General features: G+C 38.0%; 1 protein-coding gene across 1 annotated transcript in view; it reads left to right on the forward strand.

Annotated features, from left to right (window-relative positions):
- Positions 1-17,210, forward strand: part of LOC150085838 (serine hydrolase BPHL) — a 177,274-nt gene that overhangs the window by 137,033 nt on the left and 23,031 nt on the right. Inside the window, exon 4 of the mRNA XM_090373514.1 lies at positions 14,000-14,153. Within this exon, the coding sequence (XP_090229640.1) occupies positions 14,000-14,153 (154 nt within the window). The remainder of the gene's footprint in view (positions 1-13,999; positions 14,154-17,210) is intronic.

Raw genomic sequence — 17,210 nt, forward strand, 5'->3', positions numbered from 1 at the left:
GGGGAAGATGAAGTTACTGTAGAGTTGTTAAAATTGGGAGGAAGAGACAAAAACTGGCAAGGCTCTTCACAAAATGCATTTAGAAAAGGTGTGACGCCTAAGCAGTGGAATAATGCAATCATAGTTTTGCTGCATAAGATAGGAAATAAATCTATAATTGGAAATTATAGACCAACTAGCTTGTTATCCCACATTTACAAGTTGTTCACAAGGGTCATTACTAACAGACTATAAAGAATACTTGATGAGAATCAACCGCAAGAGCAAGCTGGCTTTAGGACAGGATTCTCAACTATGGGTCACCTTCACATAATATCACAGCTAATGGGAAAGCAAATGAATATAAAACACCATTATGCCTGGCATTTGTGGATTATGAAAAGGCATTTGACTCCATACAGCATAAGGCAATGTTTTGGGCACTGGAAAGACAAAGCATAGATACCCCATATATTATGATTTTGAAGAAAATATATGAGAATGCTACCTCCAAAGACAGTAGCAAATTTAAAATTAAGCAAGTTCAACAAAGAGACACAATATCTCCGAAGCTGTTTACTGCTGCCCTTGAGAAAGCTTTCAGACGATTAGACTGGTCGCAGAAAGGAGTCAATGTGAATGGAGAGTACCTAAACCATTTATGATTTGCAGATGACATTGTAGTTAGCCATAATTATGAGAGCTTCCTTGGACTCAGGGGAAGTACCCATGGACTGGAGATGTGCAAATGTGACCCCAATTCACAAAGGAGGATCAAAGGGCGACACAAGTAATTATAGACCTGTTAGTTTAACTTCTGTTCCTGGAAAATTAATGGAAGCACTGGTTAAAGAAGCACTGCAGGATCATCTAGACAAGACTTCAGTTATAGCTCAGACACAGCATGGTTTGTTAAGGGGAAGTCTTGCCTGACCAATTTGATTGGATAATATGATGCAGTCACAAAAGAACTGGATGCAGGGAATAACTTTGATATTATATACTTGGATCTTAGAAAGGCTTTTGATACTGTTGCACATGGAAGACTGCTGCACAAATTGGAGCAGTGTGGCATTGGAGGCAAATTGCTGCTATGGATAAAGGGGTGGTTGAGGGGGAGAAGACAGAGTAGTAATCAATGGACACTGCTCATTGTGGACTAATGTTATTAGTAGAGTCCCTCAGGGTTGGGTTCATTGTTGTTTTCTGTATTTATAAATGATATTGATGATGGTATATCAAGCTTAATGTCGAAGTTTGCAGACGATACGAAGGTTGGCAGGGTTGTCAAGGACACTACTGACACTATGCTACTGCAACAGGATCTGGAAAGGTTGAGCAGATGGGCTGAGAGGTGGCAAATGAAGTTTAACATTGACAAATGTAAAGTACTACATATGGGAAACAGCAACCCCAGAGCAACGTATCAACTCTGTGGTACTACACTGACAGTGGTAGAGAATGAAAGGGACCTGGGGGTGGTTGTGCAGGCAGATATGAAGTTTTCTGAGCAGTGCAGACGAGCTGCAAGAGTAGCTCATGGTGTATTGTCGATGATATACAGGAATTTTTCTAGCAGGGATAAGGAGGTGATTATTCCATTGTATAAGGCAATGGTCAGACCACACCTAGAGTACTGTATACAGGTCTGGAGGCCTCATTTCAAGAAGGATGTAGAGATGCTGGAACGAGTACAGAGAAGGGCAACAAGATTAGTGAATGGAACAAAGGGGTGCTCTTACGAAGAAAGGCTTAAGTTTTGCAAATTAGTGTCTGGAGACTAGGCACCGGCGAGGTGATCTGATAGAGGTGTATAAAGCCTTGAATGGTTTGAGCATGCTCAATGCTGATGGGATTCTTCCTCTTGCTCAGAATAATCACCTGAGAGGGCATAAATTCAAATTGAGGAAAGACAGATGTAGGATAGACGTGAGGAAATTTGCCTTTAGCCAGCGGGTGGTTGGTTGGTGGAATAGACTTCCATCCGTTGTCGTGGAAGTTGATAGCCTAAATAAGTTTAAGGCTCAGCTGGACAGGTATTTCGAACGAACAGAGGGGTGAAGTGGAAGTGGTTATTTTTTATTTATTTATTTTTTTTTTATTTTTTTATTTATTTATTTTATTTATTTATTTTTTTTTTTTGGCTGATGCTGCATAAGCTTGCTTTCTTGCATCAAATGCCTCTACTAATGTTAATGCTAATTCTAGTCATAAGCCACGATTCCAAAGAATTGGAGGAAAATCTTAATCAGTTATACAGAGTTAGTAAGGATTTTGGACTGAAGATGAATATGGCTAAAACAAAAGTAATGGTGAACAAGTATGCCACAGAAAGGGATATAATGATTGAAGGAGCAGTAATTGAAAAGGTGGAGTCATATACTTACTGGGACAAGTTATTAGCTGTAATAATGATAAATGGCTGGAAGTCAAGAGAAGAATAAATTTTGGATGGATAGCATTCAGGAAATATAGTCACATACTGAAGAGCAATATCCCAGTTTGTCTGAAACGTAAAAAAATGAACCAATGTATACTCCCCACCATGACTTATGGAAGTGAAACTTGTTCACTCACCAAAAGAATGGAAGAGAAGCTGAGAACTACGCAGTGAAGAATGGAAAGAATTATATTGGGAATCAGACTGTTAGATAAGAAGAGAAATACATGGATTAGGCAGCAAACTCAAGGAAAGGACATTCTTAAGGACTGTTGTTACCTATTCTTGGAAACTCAGGACATCATCAGGCTCCTCCTGGTGCCGTTTCAGGGCTATTTGGTCCTTCTTTGGTGGGTGGGTAGGTACCCAAGTGATGCCCGTTTCAGGGCTATTTTGTATATGTGTGGGATAATAACTCGACTATCCACTTGTCCCTATTAGACTTAGAAAAGCAAAAAAAGTAGAGAGAAAGTAATAGTAAAAGTGGAAGAGGAAAACAAACGGTGTAGAAGAATGAAAGGGACAGTAACTCCAACTCACACCACTCAAAAACTCATTAACTCCTCGAATAGGCAACGCTTCCCCAGTGTGGAAGACTGTTGTTACCTATTCTTGGAAACTCCGGACATCATCAGGCTCCCCCTGGTGCTGTTTCAGGGCTATTTTGCCATTTTCGGTGGGTGGGTAGGTACCCAAGGGCTATTTGGCCCTTCTTCGGTTTACCCCAGTGATGCAGTGATCGCAAAACAGTTATGAAGTATAACTCCACAGTATGAGAGATGCCTGATGATGCATGATGTATTAAGACTATAATGCGTTTAAAGTCTAGACTATGTATAAATTAAGTGCAAATGCATCATTAATACACAGCCAATTCTAAATTAGCAAAATATTTGCAAGATGGCATCATTTTAAGTTATATCTCATATTGTGAATACCTTCACAACGAGTTGCTATGATATTGCACTACTTCAAATAAGTAATGCTTCACCCAAAGGAGAAGACTAATGTTACTTATTCTCAGTGAATACCGCCCCCCAGATGGCACCGTTTCAGGACTATTTGGCCCTTCTTCTGTGGGTGGGTAGGTACCCAAGTGATGCAATGATATGAGAGATGTCATCAGGCATCTCTCATATTGTGGAGGGCGCCTCCGTAGCCAGGTGGGAAGGAGCAGCAGTGCATAGCACACGCTTCTTGATTAGACCGGGGTTCGAGCCCGTCGCCACCAAATATGAAGGATGCGGAAAGGTCAGGGAATGACCACCGCATATCCCAGAGCAATATGGCCTTAGTTGCTAATGCTCCTAAAAACCAAACAACATCTCATATTGTGGAGTTATACTTCATAACTCTTTTGCCATCATTGTATCACTTGGGTACCTACCCACCCACCGAAGAAGAACCAGATAGCCCTGAAACGGTACCGTCTGGGTGTTGGTGGTATCCACTGAGAATAAGTAACATTAGTTACTTATTCTCTGTTCGTTCAAAATACCTGGACAGGTATTTTGAACGAACAGAGGGGTGAAGTGGAAGTGGGTTTTTTTTTTTTGGCTGATGCTGCATAAGCTTGCTTTCTTGCATCAAATGCCTCTACTAATGCTAATGCTAGTCTTCTTCTTTGTGTGCAGCGTTACTTATTCGAAGTAGTGCAATATCATGGCAACTCTTTGTGAAGGTATTCACAATATGAGATATAACTTAAAACGATGCCGCCTTTGCAAATATTTTGCTAATTTAGAATTGGCTGTGTATTAATGATGTATTTGCACTTAACTTATACGTAGTCTAGACTTTCCCGCAGCCTGAGGCTTTAGCCCTAAACACATTATAGTTCAATCGATTTTTTAATTATTTTTTTACTGTAATGTAAGATTTTCAATTTTTTCATTTTAATTGCTGGAGTCACCTCAATAATATGTAGAATATGGAAGTGTTCTACATATTATATTGAGGTGAACTTCTCTTATTATTTTACAAATATCATAAATACACATGGCCTCAGTTTCAAACTTTTGCTTCAAAGGTGGTACTTATGCATATGTCCTTTCTGATATTCCCTGTCAGAACCTAGTAAGTTGAATCTCCTCTTTTCGATCTTCGATCTCCGGTCTCCTACTCTTAATATCATTAGTGCCAACATGTACAACTATATCACCTTTTTTGCCCTTAAAAGAAATCTGCTCTACAACATCATCAACCTTTGCCCCTGGCAGACATACCCTGGTTCTGTTCCACCTATCCTTTTTACAAAGCATGTTCCCCTTTTCAAAATACATGGTCAAGGTGAGTGATCCTCTAGGTATCTGAGATCACAACTTGGTGATGGTTCTTCTCCAATAGAGCCTTTCTGAGCCTTGCATTCTTTGGCTTTACAAAAATGTAAAATGGGATGATGTGCAAGATTTTTATTCTTCTTTTCCTTTGTTGGATTACTGTTTTAAATCTTCTGATATTAATGTTTATTCAGATTATGTCAGTGGAATTATTTTTGTAGGGATGAAATCCTTTATTCCAAACAAATAAGATCATTGTGCCTTGCAGTTGGCTTGCATCCAAATCTAAAGGTTCAATGCCATCTACACCAAAGCTTGCAACAGTTGGAAAGCAGTTATTAATCAGCCCAACTAGATTTCGAACAAGCTAAGAATAGAAAACTTGCTTCTTGTCTAAACAGTAGTTGAACATTCTAATCTCTTGCCGAAGTCATTGGCCGCAACTTTGTCCAACTGTACTTCCACCTCTATTTAAACATTGATGTGGTTCTACACCCACCTCAGCTAAAGATAAAGTGGACCTGCTAGCATTCTACTTTTCTTCCAACTCTTGTATTGACAATCTTGGTAAATTACCTCCATTACCATCACACTCCATTCACCTCCTATGGTCTTCTGGCAAAAGGATATCATAAGAATTTTGATGCCAAGAAAGCTCCAGCTCATGATGATATTTCTCCACATGTTCTATACACCTGTACTCATTTGTATTCCTTGTTTCCTTTTTCCTTCTGCTTTGAAATTTGCTCATATCCAGCCAGTTATCATGCCATTGCACTCACTTCTACTCTTTCTAAAGTAATGGAAAAATCCATTAACCACCAACTCCTAAACTATCTTGAAACTTTCCATCTGATCAGTGATTACCAATATATTCCATTAGTGTCAGTCCACTGGTATCATACTAGCCTATGTTACCCACCTGTGGGCAAATTTAATGGAAAAGTTTGGTGCAACTCAAGCAGTTGCTCTCGACATTTGAAGGGCTTTTGATTGTGTTTGGCATAAAGGTTTTCTAAATAAGCTTCCATCTTATGAGTTGCCAACTGTATTTTGTAATTGGGTATCCAGTTTTTCTCTCTGACGGCTCATTAATTTAATGTTAGATGGCTCTTTGTCCTCTAATTTCTTCACTAACACTGGTGTTCCCCAAAGTTCACTTCTTTCTCCACTCTTTTCCTCTTGTATATTAATGACCTTCTTCCATTAACCAGAAATGCTATCTGTAGTTTTGCTGATGATAGCACATTGCATTCTACCTTCCAGTATGAGAAACCTTGCCCTGCACAAACAGCTTCAACTTCTTGAATATCCACTACCAATTCCTTAAATGGTGATCTCCAGTGGGCAAAGATAAATTTGTTGATTTCTGCTTATCTTCAATGATTTCTAGACAAAATTATCTATCAACTTCTTGAATATCCACTACCAATTCCTTAAATGGTGATCTCCAGTGGGCAAAGATAAATTTGTTGATTTCTGCTTATCTTCAATGATTTCTAGACAAAATTACCTATCTCTGTTAGGGATTACCCTGACTTCTAATTTCCCTTGGTGTAAGCACATCACAAATATTGGTTCTTCTTCTTCATCAAAAAATGGATTTTCTGTTTCATTCTCGCCGTTACTTTTCATCAAAACAGTTGTTCACTCTGTACAAATTCCAAATCTTCCCAACCATCATAGAATATTATTCCCACATTTGAGATGATATTCCCAACATCTATCTCAGGTTTCTAGATTCCATTCAAAAGAGTGCAGTTAGGTTAATTAATGAAGCATCTCTAACAAGTCTCAGTTTTCTGTCTCATAGACGGTCTGTTTCTGCTGCATACCTTTTCTATAGATATTAGCATAGGCACTGTTCTTTTGAATTGGCTTCTAGAATTCCCACTCTGTTCCAAACCAGTCCTAACATGTTCTGCAATCAGTCAGCAGGCCATTTACTGTCCAACTTCAGACTCACAGAACCAACTTTTCTTCTTGCTCATTTGTTCCTTCAACTTCCGTTTTCAAGTGCAAGGATGCAGTAATGCACATGTGTTTGAGTAGAGTGTAGTTCAAACCCACATGACTGCTACATATAGTTAGTGATTGATTTGTTGTTAAAATAATTAATTCTAAATTCCTCTGACCTAGCAGGTCATGCCAAAGTATTAAAAAAAAAAAAATAATAAGCACAATGTAAGAATGAAATGATGATGGATGCTTGGACTCTCATAGCTTTTAATTTGTTGTAACTCCTTCCCTCCAACATCTCTTGAAGGAGGATATCTTAGTTAACATAAGTAGTGGCATATGATGCAAGGAAGCAAGCTTATTTAGTATCAATAAAAAAAAAATAAAAAAAATCTAACTACAACATTTGTCCATCTGTTCCTCAAATTTTCTTTCCTGTCCATCTGAATTTCCCTAAATGCTTATGCAGCACTCGTGAGTTTGATTGAATTTGATTGAAGCGAAAAAGAAATGTTCGATGAACATGTAAATAGAATTATTTATTAAATTTTTTTATCTCATGCACAGGAAAAATTACAAAAGTGTACAAACTTGCAAAAATTTCAAAAATTATAAAATTACAAAAAAAAGGCACCTCTGTAGCCAGGTGGGCAGGAGCAATAGTGCGTAGCACACACTTCTTAATTAGACCAGGGTTCGAGCCCGTAACCACCAAATATGGAGGATGTGGAAGGTCAGGGAATGACCACCGCATATCCCCAGTCCGGATAGAGGGTGAGGGTTGGTATCAGGAAGGGTATCCGGCCATAAAAATTGCATTCCAAAACAATAAAAACGCTGACCCCATATATAATGGGAAAAAGCAAGGACAAAAAAAAATAAATAAATAAAATTACAAAAAAAGAGGAGAAAAGCATAACGTCAACAAGTTTTACCTTTCGAGCATTGTTGCCAGAATTAACTCTCCAGCTAATAAACATGCCACTGCAGAAGTTGAGAGCTGTGGAGATTTAGGAGTTTTTTCAACACATCACAAAATATCTCTGCTGCTGCAGAATTGGCACTGGTGACTTCACCGCATACTTTAATGTTTTGGAAACCAGCATGATGCTTGAACCTATTAAACCACCCTTTGCTTGCCATGAACTTGGCTTGGGGTTTGCTGTACTTATTCTTAATATCTCATAAATACTTCTTGCTTTTGCTTGAATGGCCATTGGATTCAGGGGCACTCGCTTCTGAATCTGATTTTCCATTCCGGCGCCTCCGTAGCCAGGTGGGAAGGAGCAGCAGTGCGTAGCACACGCTTCTTGATTAGACCAGGGTTCGAGCCTGTCACCACCAAATACGGAGTTTGTGGAAAGGTCAGGGAATGACCACCGCATATCCCCGGAGCAATATGGCCTTAGTTGCTAATGCTCCTAAAAACCAAATAACAACAACAACAACTGATTTTCCATCCATATATTATTAATAGCCTTACCATCTTCGATATAGCACCTGAATGCTGTTTTGTGATCCCTGTTGATTCTTTAACATGTTCTTTTATATGTGCACTGTCACTTAAAATAGTATTCACTGTTGAAGCAGTGAGACCTAATTTCATGCAATAGATGACAAACTTTGTCCTGCTTCATAATTCTTAATTAATCATCTTAATTTCTAAGTCAATTTTGTTTCGTTTCCTGGCGCTGCCAGCACCTGCACTTTCCGTTGGTCCCTTTCCCTTCACCATTGTAATAAGTAAATAGGAATGAAGAAAAGATTCTGAAAATTTGTTTTTTATATGATTGAAGATTTCAGTGAAGAGGAACTCATTTCACCATAATACCGTAATGTAAAATCCCCCAGAATTCCAGTTATCGGTATTATCACAAATGCAATAAGATCGAGTTTACTACCCAATAAACCGAAACGTTCGAATTGTTTTATGGTAGTGACCTCCAGAAATGTGTTTTAAAAATATATCACAAAGGCATTCAAAATTAAGTCTTATAATGGAAACATATGATAACAATGAAAGTGTAGTGCAATTTCCATTATAAAAATGACCTTTTAGAGAGATAAATAGCTTAGTTATATAGTAAAAATTTCAACTTCTAAGGTCTTGGAATGAATTACCAAAAAAAAAAAAAACCAAAAAACAATGTGTTATTGGTTTCACATTACGATATTTTCACGATACCTCCATTTATTCCTACGGGATGCAAAATACATTTCCATGATTTTTTTAAGTTTACGCCGGCCGGCAAAAACTTACGTAAAGTCGAATTTCCACAAGTCGAGTATTACGTAGGCCGTTGAGTGGCTGTACTTAGAAAGTCTGGATCTTCAGTTTTTTTTCAAAACATCCTTACAAACTTGGAGTCTTTTCATTCTTTAATCTTTGTTCAAAATTTTTCACACCATATTGACATACACTTTTCTCATGCTTAAATTTGAATTTAAAATTTGTCTGTTTCTTTGCCCATATTGAGTTTCTGATGCAACCATTCTAATATTTAAACGACGATCACTTCTGATCATTTTCCTTACCCAGTCCACATTTTCATCAGTTTTTTTTTGAATACTGGACAGTCTGGTTTGTCTTCACCCACTGCAAAGCAAATGGGCATGTTGAAATGTGACTTGTCTGACAACTAGGGAAATGTTCAAGGTAAACTGCTATGCTGTTGTTTCACACGTGGCATTTGGTGTGTAGAGGCTGTGTGTGGTCTCGCTATTTAATAGCCACACCTCTTAATGTTGTCCATGATGAGCAGTGGCTGTTAATAACCACCTCTTCTCACCTGCCACTCAATCTGCCCTTAATGCCACACTGCTCCAATTTTTTGCATAGCAGTCTTTTGTATGGAAGTGTCAAAGGCTTTTTCTGATATCTGCTGAATTTACTGAAAGTATATGATGTCAAAATTATTTTTTGCATCCATTTCCTTTGTTACGATGTTATAGTAGCTAATCAGATTAGTGACACAAGATCTCTTAACAAATTCACATTGTGAATGCTATGTAACTGTATTTCTTGTCAAGATGATCCTGTTACTTCTTTAACCACTAACTCCATTATTTTACCTGGAACAGAAGTCAAGCTAACAAGTCTGTAATTACTCATTTTGACCTTTGATCCTTCTTTGTGATTAAGAAGGAGACATTTGCACACCTTAAACCTCTAGAGATTTACCCTGAATTCAGTGATGCCTTCAAAATTATGATTAAAGGTTTGCTTACCTCTTTTGTTGCTTCTTTTAATATTACTGAATAGATTCCATCACCCTAGGTTCATTCCATTCCCTTTAAGGAGCTAGCATAAGCAAAGAATTGGTTGCTACTTTTCTTCATGATCCTAGCCAAAGACTTCTTATAATTTGCCTTAGCCACCCTAACCCCTTTAGCAACTTGATTACAAACTAATTTATACTTGCTGTAGATGTAATTATGTGCTTTAGTAATTTACAATCATTCCAAGTATTTTTCTTCTCTGCCACTAGTCTCATAAATTCATCTGACATCTATTTAGACCTAAACCTTTAACAGTATCTCTTTGTATAAAAAGCTTAGTAGTTTCTATGATTAGTTCCCTGAATGCTTTCCATTTAGAATTTGCATTTGTTAAAATCACCAGTTAATCCCACTGAAATGCCCGATGCTTTTGGAGAAATCCTTACTCCCCAGGTTCCTGTTCCTAAAACAGAAAACAGATAAAATTTCAGATCAAAGGATTTATATCCATACAATGAGCCATTCACCATACATTATTTAAAAGGGGCATAACTCTTACCAAGGTAGTTGCTGTTGAACCAGATGTCATCTGGTTCAACAGCAACAAGGAGGTGGTTATATCTTTGTATAAGGCAATGGTCAGGCCACACCTTGAGTACTGTGTACAGGTCTGGAGGCCTCATTTTAGAAAGGATGTAGAGTTGCTAGAATAAGTACAGAGAAGGGCAACAAGATTGGTGAGAGGATAGGCTCTCTTACCAAGAGAGGGTTAAATTCTGCAAGTTGTAGCATCTGGAGACTAGGCACCTGTGAGGTGATCTGATTGAGGTGTATAACACCTTGAATGGTTTGAGCAGGCTCAATGCTGATGGGATTCTTCCTCTTGCTCGGATTACAAACCTGAGAGGGCATAGATTCAAACTGAGGAAAGACAGTTGTAGAATAGATGTGCAGAAGTTTGCCTTTAGCCAGCAGGCAGTTGATTGCTGGAACAGACTTCCATCTGTTGTTGTGGAAGTTGATAGCTTAAATAAATTTAAGGCTGAACTCGACAAACATTTGGAGTGACCGGATGGGTGAGATGGGAAGTTTTTTTTTGGCTGAATGATTAAACATCTTTCACCAAAGTTTGTGGATCACCTGCCCTTCCTATGTAACAGAATCATATTGAAAAACAGTTTTCAGATTTTGTCAGTTGGCAGAAGGCAACTGACCTTGCTTTCACCAACTGGGAAAGGGTCCCAAAATTGCAGTTCACCATATCACTCTGACTAGCCATTTGTGCAAAATTTAAGAGAGGCCTACCTTTGGCCATTTAATTATATTGGAAACATCTGTATGGATGCATTCCTAAACAAGAGTACGTGGTATCCATGTTCATTGATATGGAAAAAGTGTATGACACAACTCAAAGATTTTGTATTTTAAATCCTTTATAGTCTCGTCAGTCTTAGAGGTCACTTCCTCATTTTTCTCAAAATTTTTTCATCCTGCAGTCTGTTTCCAACTTCATGTAGGATCTATCTTCTCTCATTCCTTTTACTAAGAGGAGTGAGTACCTCAAGAATCAGCATTAAGTGTCATACCTTATGCCATCAGACAGAATTCTGTTACAGAGCAACTTCCTCCAACCAAACATGGCCCTCTGTGTTAATGACTTTTGCTTTTTTCCAGTCATTCAATTTGAGTGTTGTTGAAAGAAAACAACTACAAGATATCACTGAGCACCTTAATTCCTGGACAATGACTAGTGGCTCCAGGTTCGCAGTGAAAAAGACTCTTTGCATACATTTTTGTCACAATGTAATTCTTCATCTTGAACCTGGATCGAGGCTTGGATAAAATGCTATTAGAGTAGTAACCAAGATTAGCTTTTTTGGGGCTTGTGTTTGATAAAGTTGACCTTTCTACAACATATCCATCAACTACATACAAAATGCATGAGACACTTGAATATCCTCCTTGCATTTTACTCTACTTCATGGGATGCCAACTGATGCACCTTATTACACCTCTATACACTGGTGTGATTCAAACTAGATTATGAGTCTTAGGTATGTGCATCTTCCAGACAGTTTACTTCAGTGGCTGGATCACATTCACCTTTAGGTGATCTGTATTGCTGCTGGAGCATTTTGAATATCTCCTGGTCAGAGCCTGTATGTGGAAGCAAATGAACCATTGTTATCACTTCATTGGATAGTGTTGCCCCTACAGTATGCTTTAAAACTCAAAAGCAGATGACCACCCACGTGGATCTGTTTTGAGCCATATTGGGAAAGATATAATAGGCATCAGACTGCTAACTGCCCATTTGGTATATCCAGGGTCTACTCCAAAATTTACATATCATGGTAGACAGTGTTTCTCTATCACCAAGGCAACCCTTTCCACTCATTCAGTTATGAGGTATAATCCTCATCCTGGCCTGTCCTGAGTAGAGCAGAGGCTACATAACTGTTTTTGAATCTTATTCACTTCTGGATCCTCAGCCACATTGGGATAAGGGGAAGTGATTTGGCTGATATTGCAGCAAAATAAGCAGTGACCCTGAATAACCCTTGCCCCACTAGTCCCCTATACAAGACTACCAGCAAGTAATACAAAAGAAACTCATTTCCCAATGGCAACATTCACAGCATAGCAGGCTTCAAACAAATTATACCAAATTAAGCCTGTAAATTGAACAATGGCACTCAAGTTTCGGCAAGAATCACAAAGAGAAAATTATTATAGCTTGACACTGCATAAGACATGGTCATCTTACACATTCTTTTCTGCTGATGACCCTCTTGCATGTAAGCACTGTGATGACATTTTAGGCATCAAACACGTCTTTGTTGGATGTTCAGATTTTATTCGTGTACATTGTTTATATTTTGCCACTTTTAATTTTCTGACTGCAGATGATTAAAATCTGAGTGGGCATAGTATACACATACCCAGATTTTATCTGACAAAGACAGCATATCTAAAATTTTTCAGTTTTTAAAACAAACTTATTTAAAAATATATAAATTAGTTTTTTGTAGCTTGTACACTCATTGTTCTTTACTTGTTTTAAGACTTGTTTCTACTTTTATGCATTTTTACATGATAAACTGTTTGTAGGCTATAGATTTTTAATGTATTTTATTCTTGAACTTGCTGCATTGTGCCCTAAGTTGCCTGTGTGCCATTAAGAATCAAATAAAAATTGAATCCCAAATGTCCTGAAACATGGACTTTACATGAAAATGTGATCTTATAAAGATTTTAAGCAAATGGAAGTATCAGCAAAGGATTCAGAATATGTGCCAACCCAAGAGTCAACCTCATTTGATTACTCAAGTGAAATTAAATGGCCTGTTTTAGATTTAGCTTTCTAAGTGTCAAGCTGAACTCTTAGGTTCTGGAATGTCTAGCACAAGACACACAACCACACCCAGGGTCCTAAGCTGGATATCACCATTCTTATCTTTCTTGGTGGTTCCCTTCTCTCTCTCTCTCTCTCTCTCTCTCTCTCTCTCTCTCTCTCTCTCTCTCTCTCTCTCTCTCTCTCTCTCTCTCTCTCTCTCGGGCAGGATGATCAGATCAAGTCAATTGAACACCTCACAGCCTTAGTTGCTTTGGCACTTAATGCACACTCGCACACTTTTAATGTGTGAGTGTGCATTAAGTGCCAAAGAGTAGTTCAAGCACCTTTGTATAATAAAAAAAAAAATAAATACCAGAGAAAGTATTTATATGTTTATTGATTTTTAATTTATGTATTTTAGCTTTCATAATATAATCTGCAATAAATTTCAGTCAAGTCAGGAATTTTTTTCAGAAACCAAAAAGTCAAAGTTTTCTGTAAAACTTTCTGACTTTACTGAATTTGTGCATTCATAAATGTGACCTGAATATTTGCTCATCAGCATTTCACACTTTATGAGAACTTGAATGGGCATTGTAATAATCACTGGCCTCATCTTGGGAAGAATAATTATGACATCCTACTATCATTTTTAAAGGCCCAAGTAGAAGAGCATTCTGCAAACAATTCCAAAAAAAAAAAAAAAAATGTGAAGTTCCTTTTGATATGTTTTTCATGTTTAATTCAGTGAATAATCTCTCTTTTTTTTTTTTTTTTTTTTTTCAGAAATTGAATTATTCAACATACTCTGTGCTTGGATGGAGTGATGGTGCTACAACTGCTCTAATTATGGCAGCTCAATACCAAAATCCTGTGAAGAAGTTGGTATTGTGGGGAGGAGGATCATATATTTCTGAAAAAGACATTGAATGTTTAGATGGTAAGTTTAGTAAAATGTTTGGTTAGTTCATTTATTAATATGGGGTGTCCTTATAAAACTGAAACATTATTGTGTGAATAGGCTGTGAAACAAACCTGTAACTACACCCATGTGATAAAGGTTGTCTTCAAGTTTTAATTAGTTTTCTATATGGGCACCTTTAGTTACTCTGTAGATGTTCTACTTATAATTCAATTTTTTCTATATTCAGCACATGTTCCTGTCAACCTGACCAGTTATTTCACAAATGTATTGTTTGTTTATAATTGTTCCTGGCATAGGTGGAGTATACATTTTGCAAGTTCTCAAAAACTCTAAAGGAGGTTAGAGTTTGGGATCTTGTGAGTATCAGAATCAGTCCACTTCTGAAGAAACACTGCACTTAGGTATGCACAAACTTTGTGGTAAATGAGGCAGAGCTCAGTCTTTTTAGAAAATCAAGTTGCTACCTTTGTCATCCTGCATTTATTTGGGGCAAGCAGAAATTCTGTAACATATCCAAGATACATGATGCCTGTGACAGTAGCCACTCTAGAGAAGAAAAGGCTATATGCTTTGTGACAACTGATCATGAAAATTCAGTACTTTAATAATTAATATACAAGTCAGTAAAGTTTAGAAAAATGTGATATCAAGGATAGATAACCTTTTAAGGAATTAAAAAGTTTGTATAAAAATGACAAAATCTGTAGCAAGGATTTATAGAAACATTGGAAAACAGTTTATGATTAAACTTGGAGAGAGGCATGGCTGCATCTTATCACCACCTCTTTTTATATATTTTCATGAATCACTTAATAAAGAATGCAAGTTACTAGAATTTAGAGTTAGAAGGTGTAAAAATTGGATTTTTATTATATGTGGATGACACTGTGTTGTTCAGTAGTAGTCTGCATAGTATTCAAGAATCTTTGAATGAAATAGATAAAGGCTGTAGAGAATCTACAGCCTTTATCTTTTTTTAATTAATAAGAGGTGGGAATAAAAAGTAATGAAAGTTTGGAGAGATACGAAATTGTATGCTAAATAATCATAAATTTGCATTGTGCCAGTAATGAAGTTGGAGGATTAGACACGGACGTAAGCAGTAGATAAGTACACTAAGGAAGTGAAAGAAGCTAACTATTCAAAAGACAAAATTAGCTATTTATTACAGTAGCCTATTTTAACCAATTCAGCTGAAAGCTGGGTAAGCAACAAAGGAATTAATCAAAAATTAGAATTGCCAGAAACAAGAGTTTTAAGAAAAATGATTGTTAATTAATGACAATTAATTCCTCTCAACATGGGCACCTACACGTGGTGAGGGGACCTCCCAGTGATTCTGCTGGTTCTCCAGATTAGTATCACTGGAATTCAATGCCCACTGCCTTTTTTTTTTTTTTTTTATATGAAAACCCCAAACACGAAAGGTATCAAAACCTATAGTACTTAGTACTATGCATGGGTTGAAGGAGAAGTATGGGGGTATGCCGGAAACTTTGCTCTAGAGACTAAACATGGGTTTCACCACTTCAAGCTTCCAATAAGCAAAGTGGTGGTATTTCACCGGTTGATGAAAGTTATCTACCACCTGACATAGGTTCCAGGCTATCATTAATGGAATCCGGTGTGTTTGCTATGCACTGCACCCATGGAAATTCAGAAAGGGGATCCTGGTAGTTGAGAAGCACAGCTTCAATACAACATTTTGGCCACCCATCTTGTCTGCTTCGACAGGGTGGGTGGTCCTGGATGGCCCGGCTAGGATCAATAGGCTAGTGGATTTGCCTGCAAACATCAACTGTGTCAATGCCATACCCCTACCTTCATGGTCCAGGGGTAGGATTCAGGCTGGTGGCAGTGTGGGTATGGTGTCTGGGTAGCCCTGGAATCCCACTATTGCCTGCTGGGTAGTGGGTGTCACTTTGGGCTCCATAGTGGGTGGAGAGCCTGGGTACTGAACCAATGGAAAAACACTCATGAATCCTGATAAAACTATTTATTCTGGGGGCCCCAACCCAGTCCTTAACAGAAAATAATAATTTAGAAACAGACAATGCCACTGCAGCAAAGAAACCACAAACTGAATTCTGTCAGGTCCCATACCCAGATTTCTGATCATGCATTCCAATACTGGGAAACCTATTGGAAAAATGTCACCCTTTTTTAATTCAGAAGCGTTTAGAGGGGTTAGCAGTTCCCCTAAATCAGTTAAGAGGCTTCATTCTGGAGACCTCTTAATTGAAATAAAAAATGACAAGCACTCTGAGCAGCTACTCCGAGCAACATCAGAGGAATACCAGTTACCGTGACACCACCCAGAACTCTAAATTTGTCTATCATCTCAGAGTGGTACCTGCTTGAGGTTACTGAGGAGGAAATCCTCTCCAAATTGAAGCCACAGTGATAGCTGTTAAAAGAATTTCTATGTGTAAGGAGGGGAAGTCAATACCAACTAGAAACTTCATCCTTACATTTAGTTTTCTGTCTCCAAATTCAATAAAAGCAGCGTACATAAATTGCAATGTAAGGCCTTATATTCCAAACCCATTGTGTTGTTTTAATTGCCAGAAATATGGGCATTTGCAGATGGCCTTTCTTGGAGCACCTGCCTATGCTCAGTGTGGTACAAAAGATCACGAAAATAATGCATGTACAGTCACCAGACCCATTTGTGTCAACTGTGAAAGTGGGCACCCTGCATACTCAAGGGCATGACAGTGGTGGAAACTAGAAAAGCAGATACAGCAACACAAGGCAAAGCTGAACATTTCTCAGGAGGTGAGAAAACTGGTAATGCCCGTAAATAGTAATAAACCCACATATACTCAAAGGATTGCATGGGAGCAATCTGTTGGAATTCATACAGATATAACAATCCCACCAAAAGAATCTTTTGCTCCCATTGGTGTTGTTTGTTTGTTATTTGGTTTTTAAGAGCATTAGCAACTAAGGCCATATTGCTCCGGGAATATGCAGTGGTCATTCCCTGACCTTTCCATATTTGGTGGTGACGGGATCGAACCCCAGTCTAATCAAGAAGCGTGTGTTACGCACTGCTGCTCCTTCCCACCT

Source organism: Mastigoproctus giganteus, chromosome 5, assembly GCF_048544385.1.
Source record: "Mastigoproctus giganteus isolate SK-2022 chromosome 5, ASM4854438v1, whole genome shotgun sequence".
NCBI lineage: Eukaryota > Metazoa > Arthropoda > Arachnida > Uropygi > Thelyphonidae > Mastigoproctus > Mastigoproctus giganteus.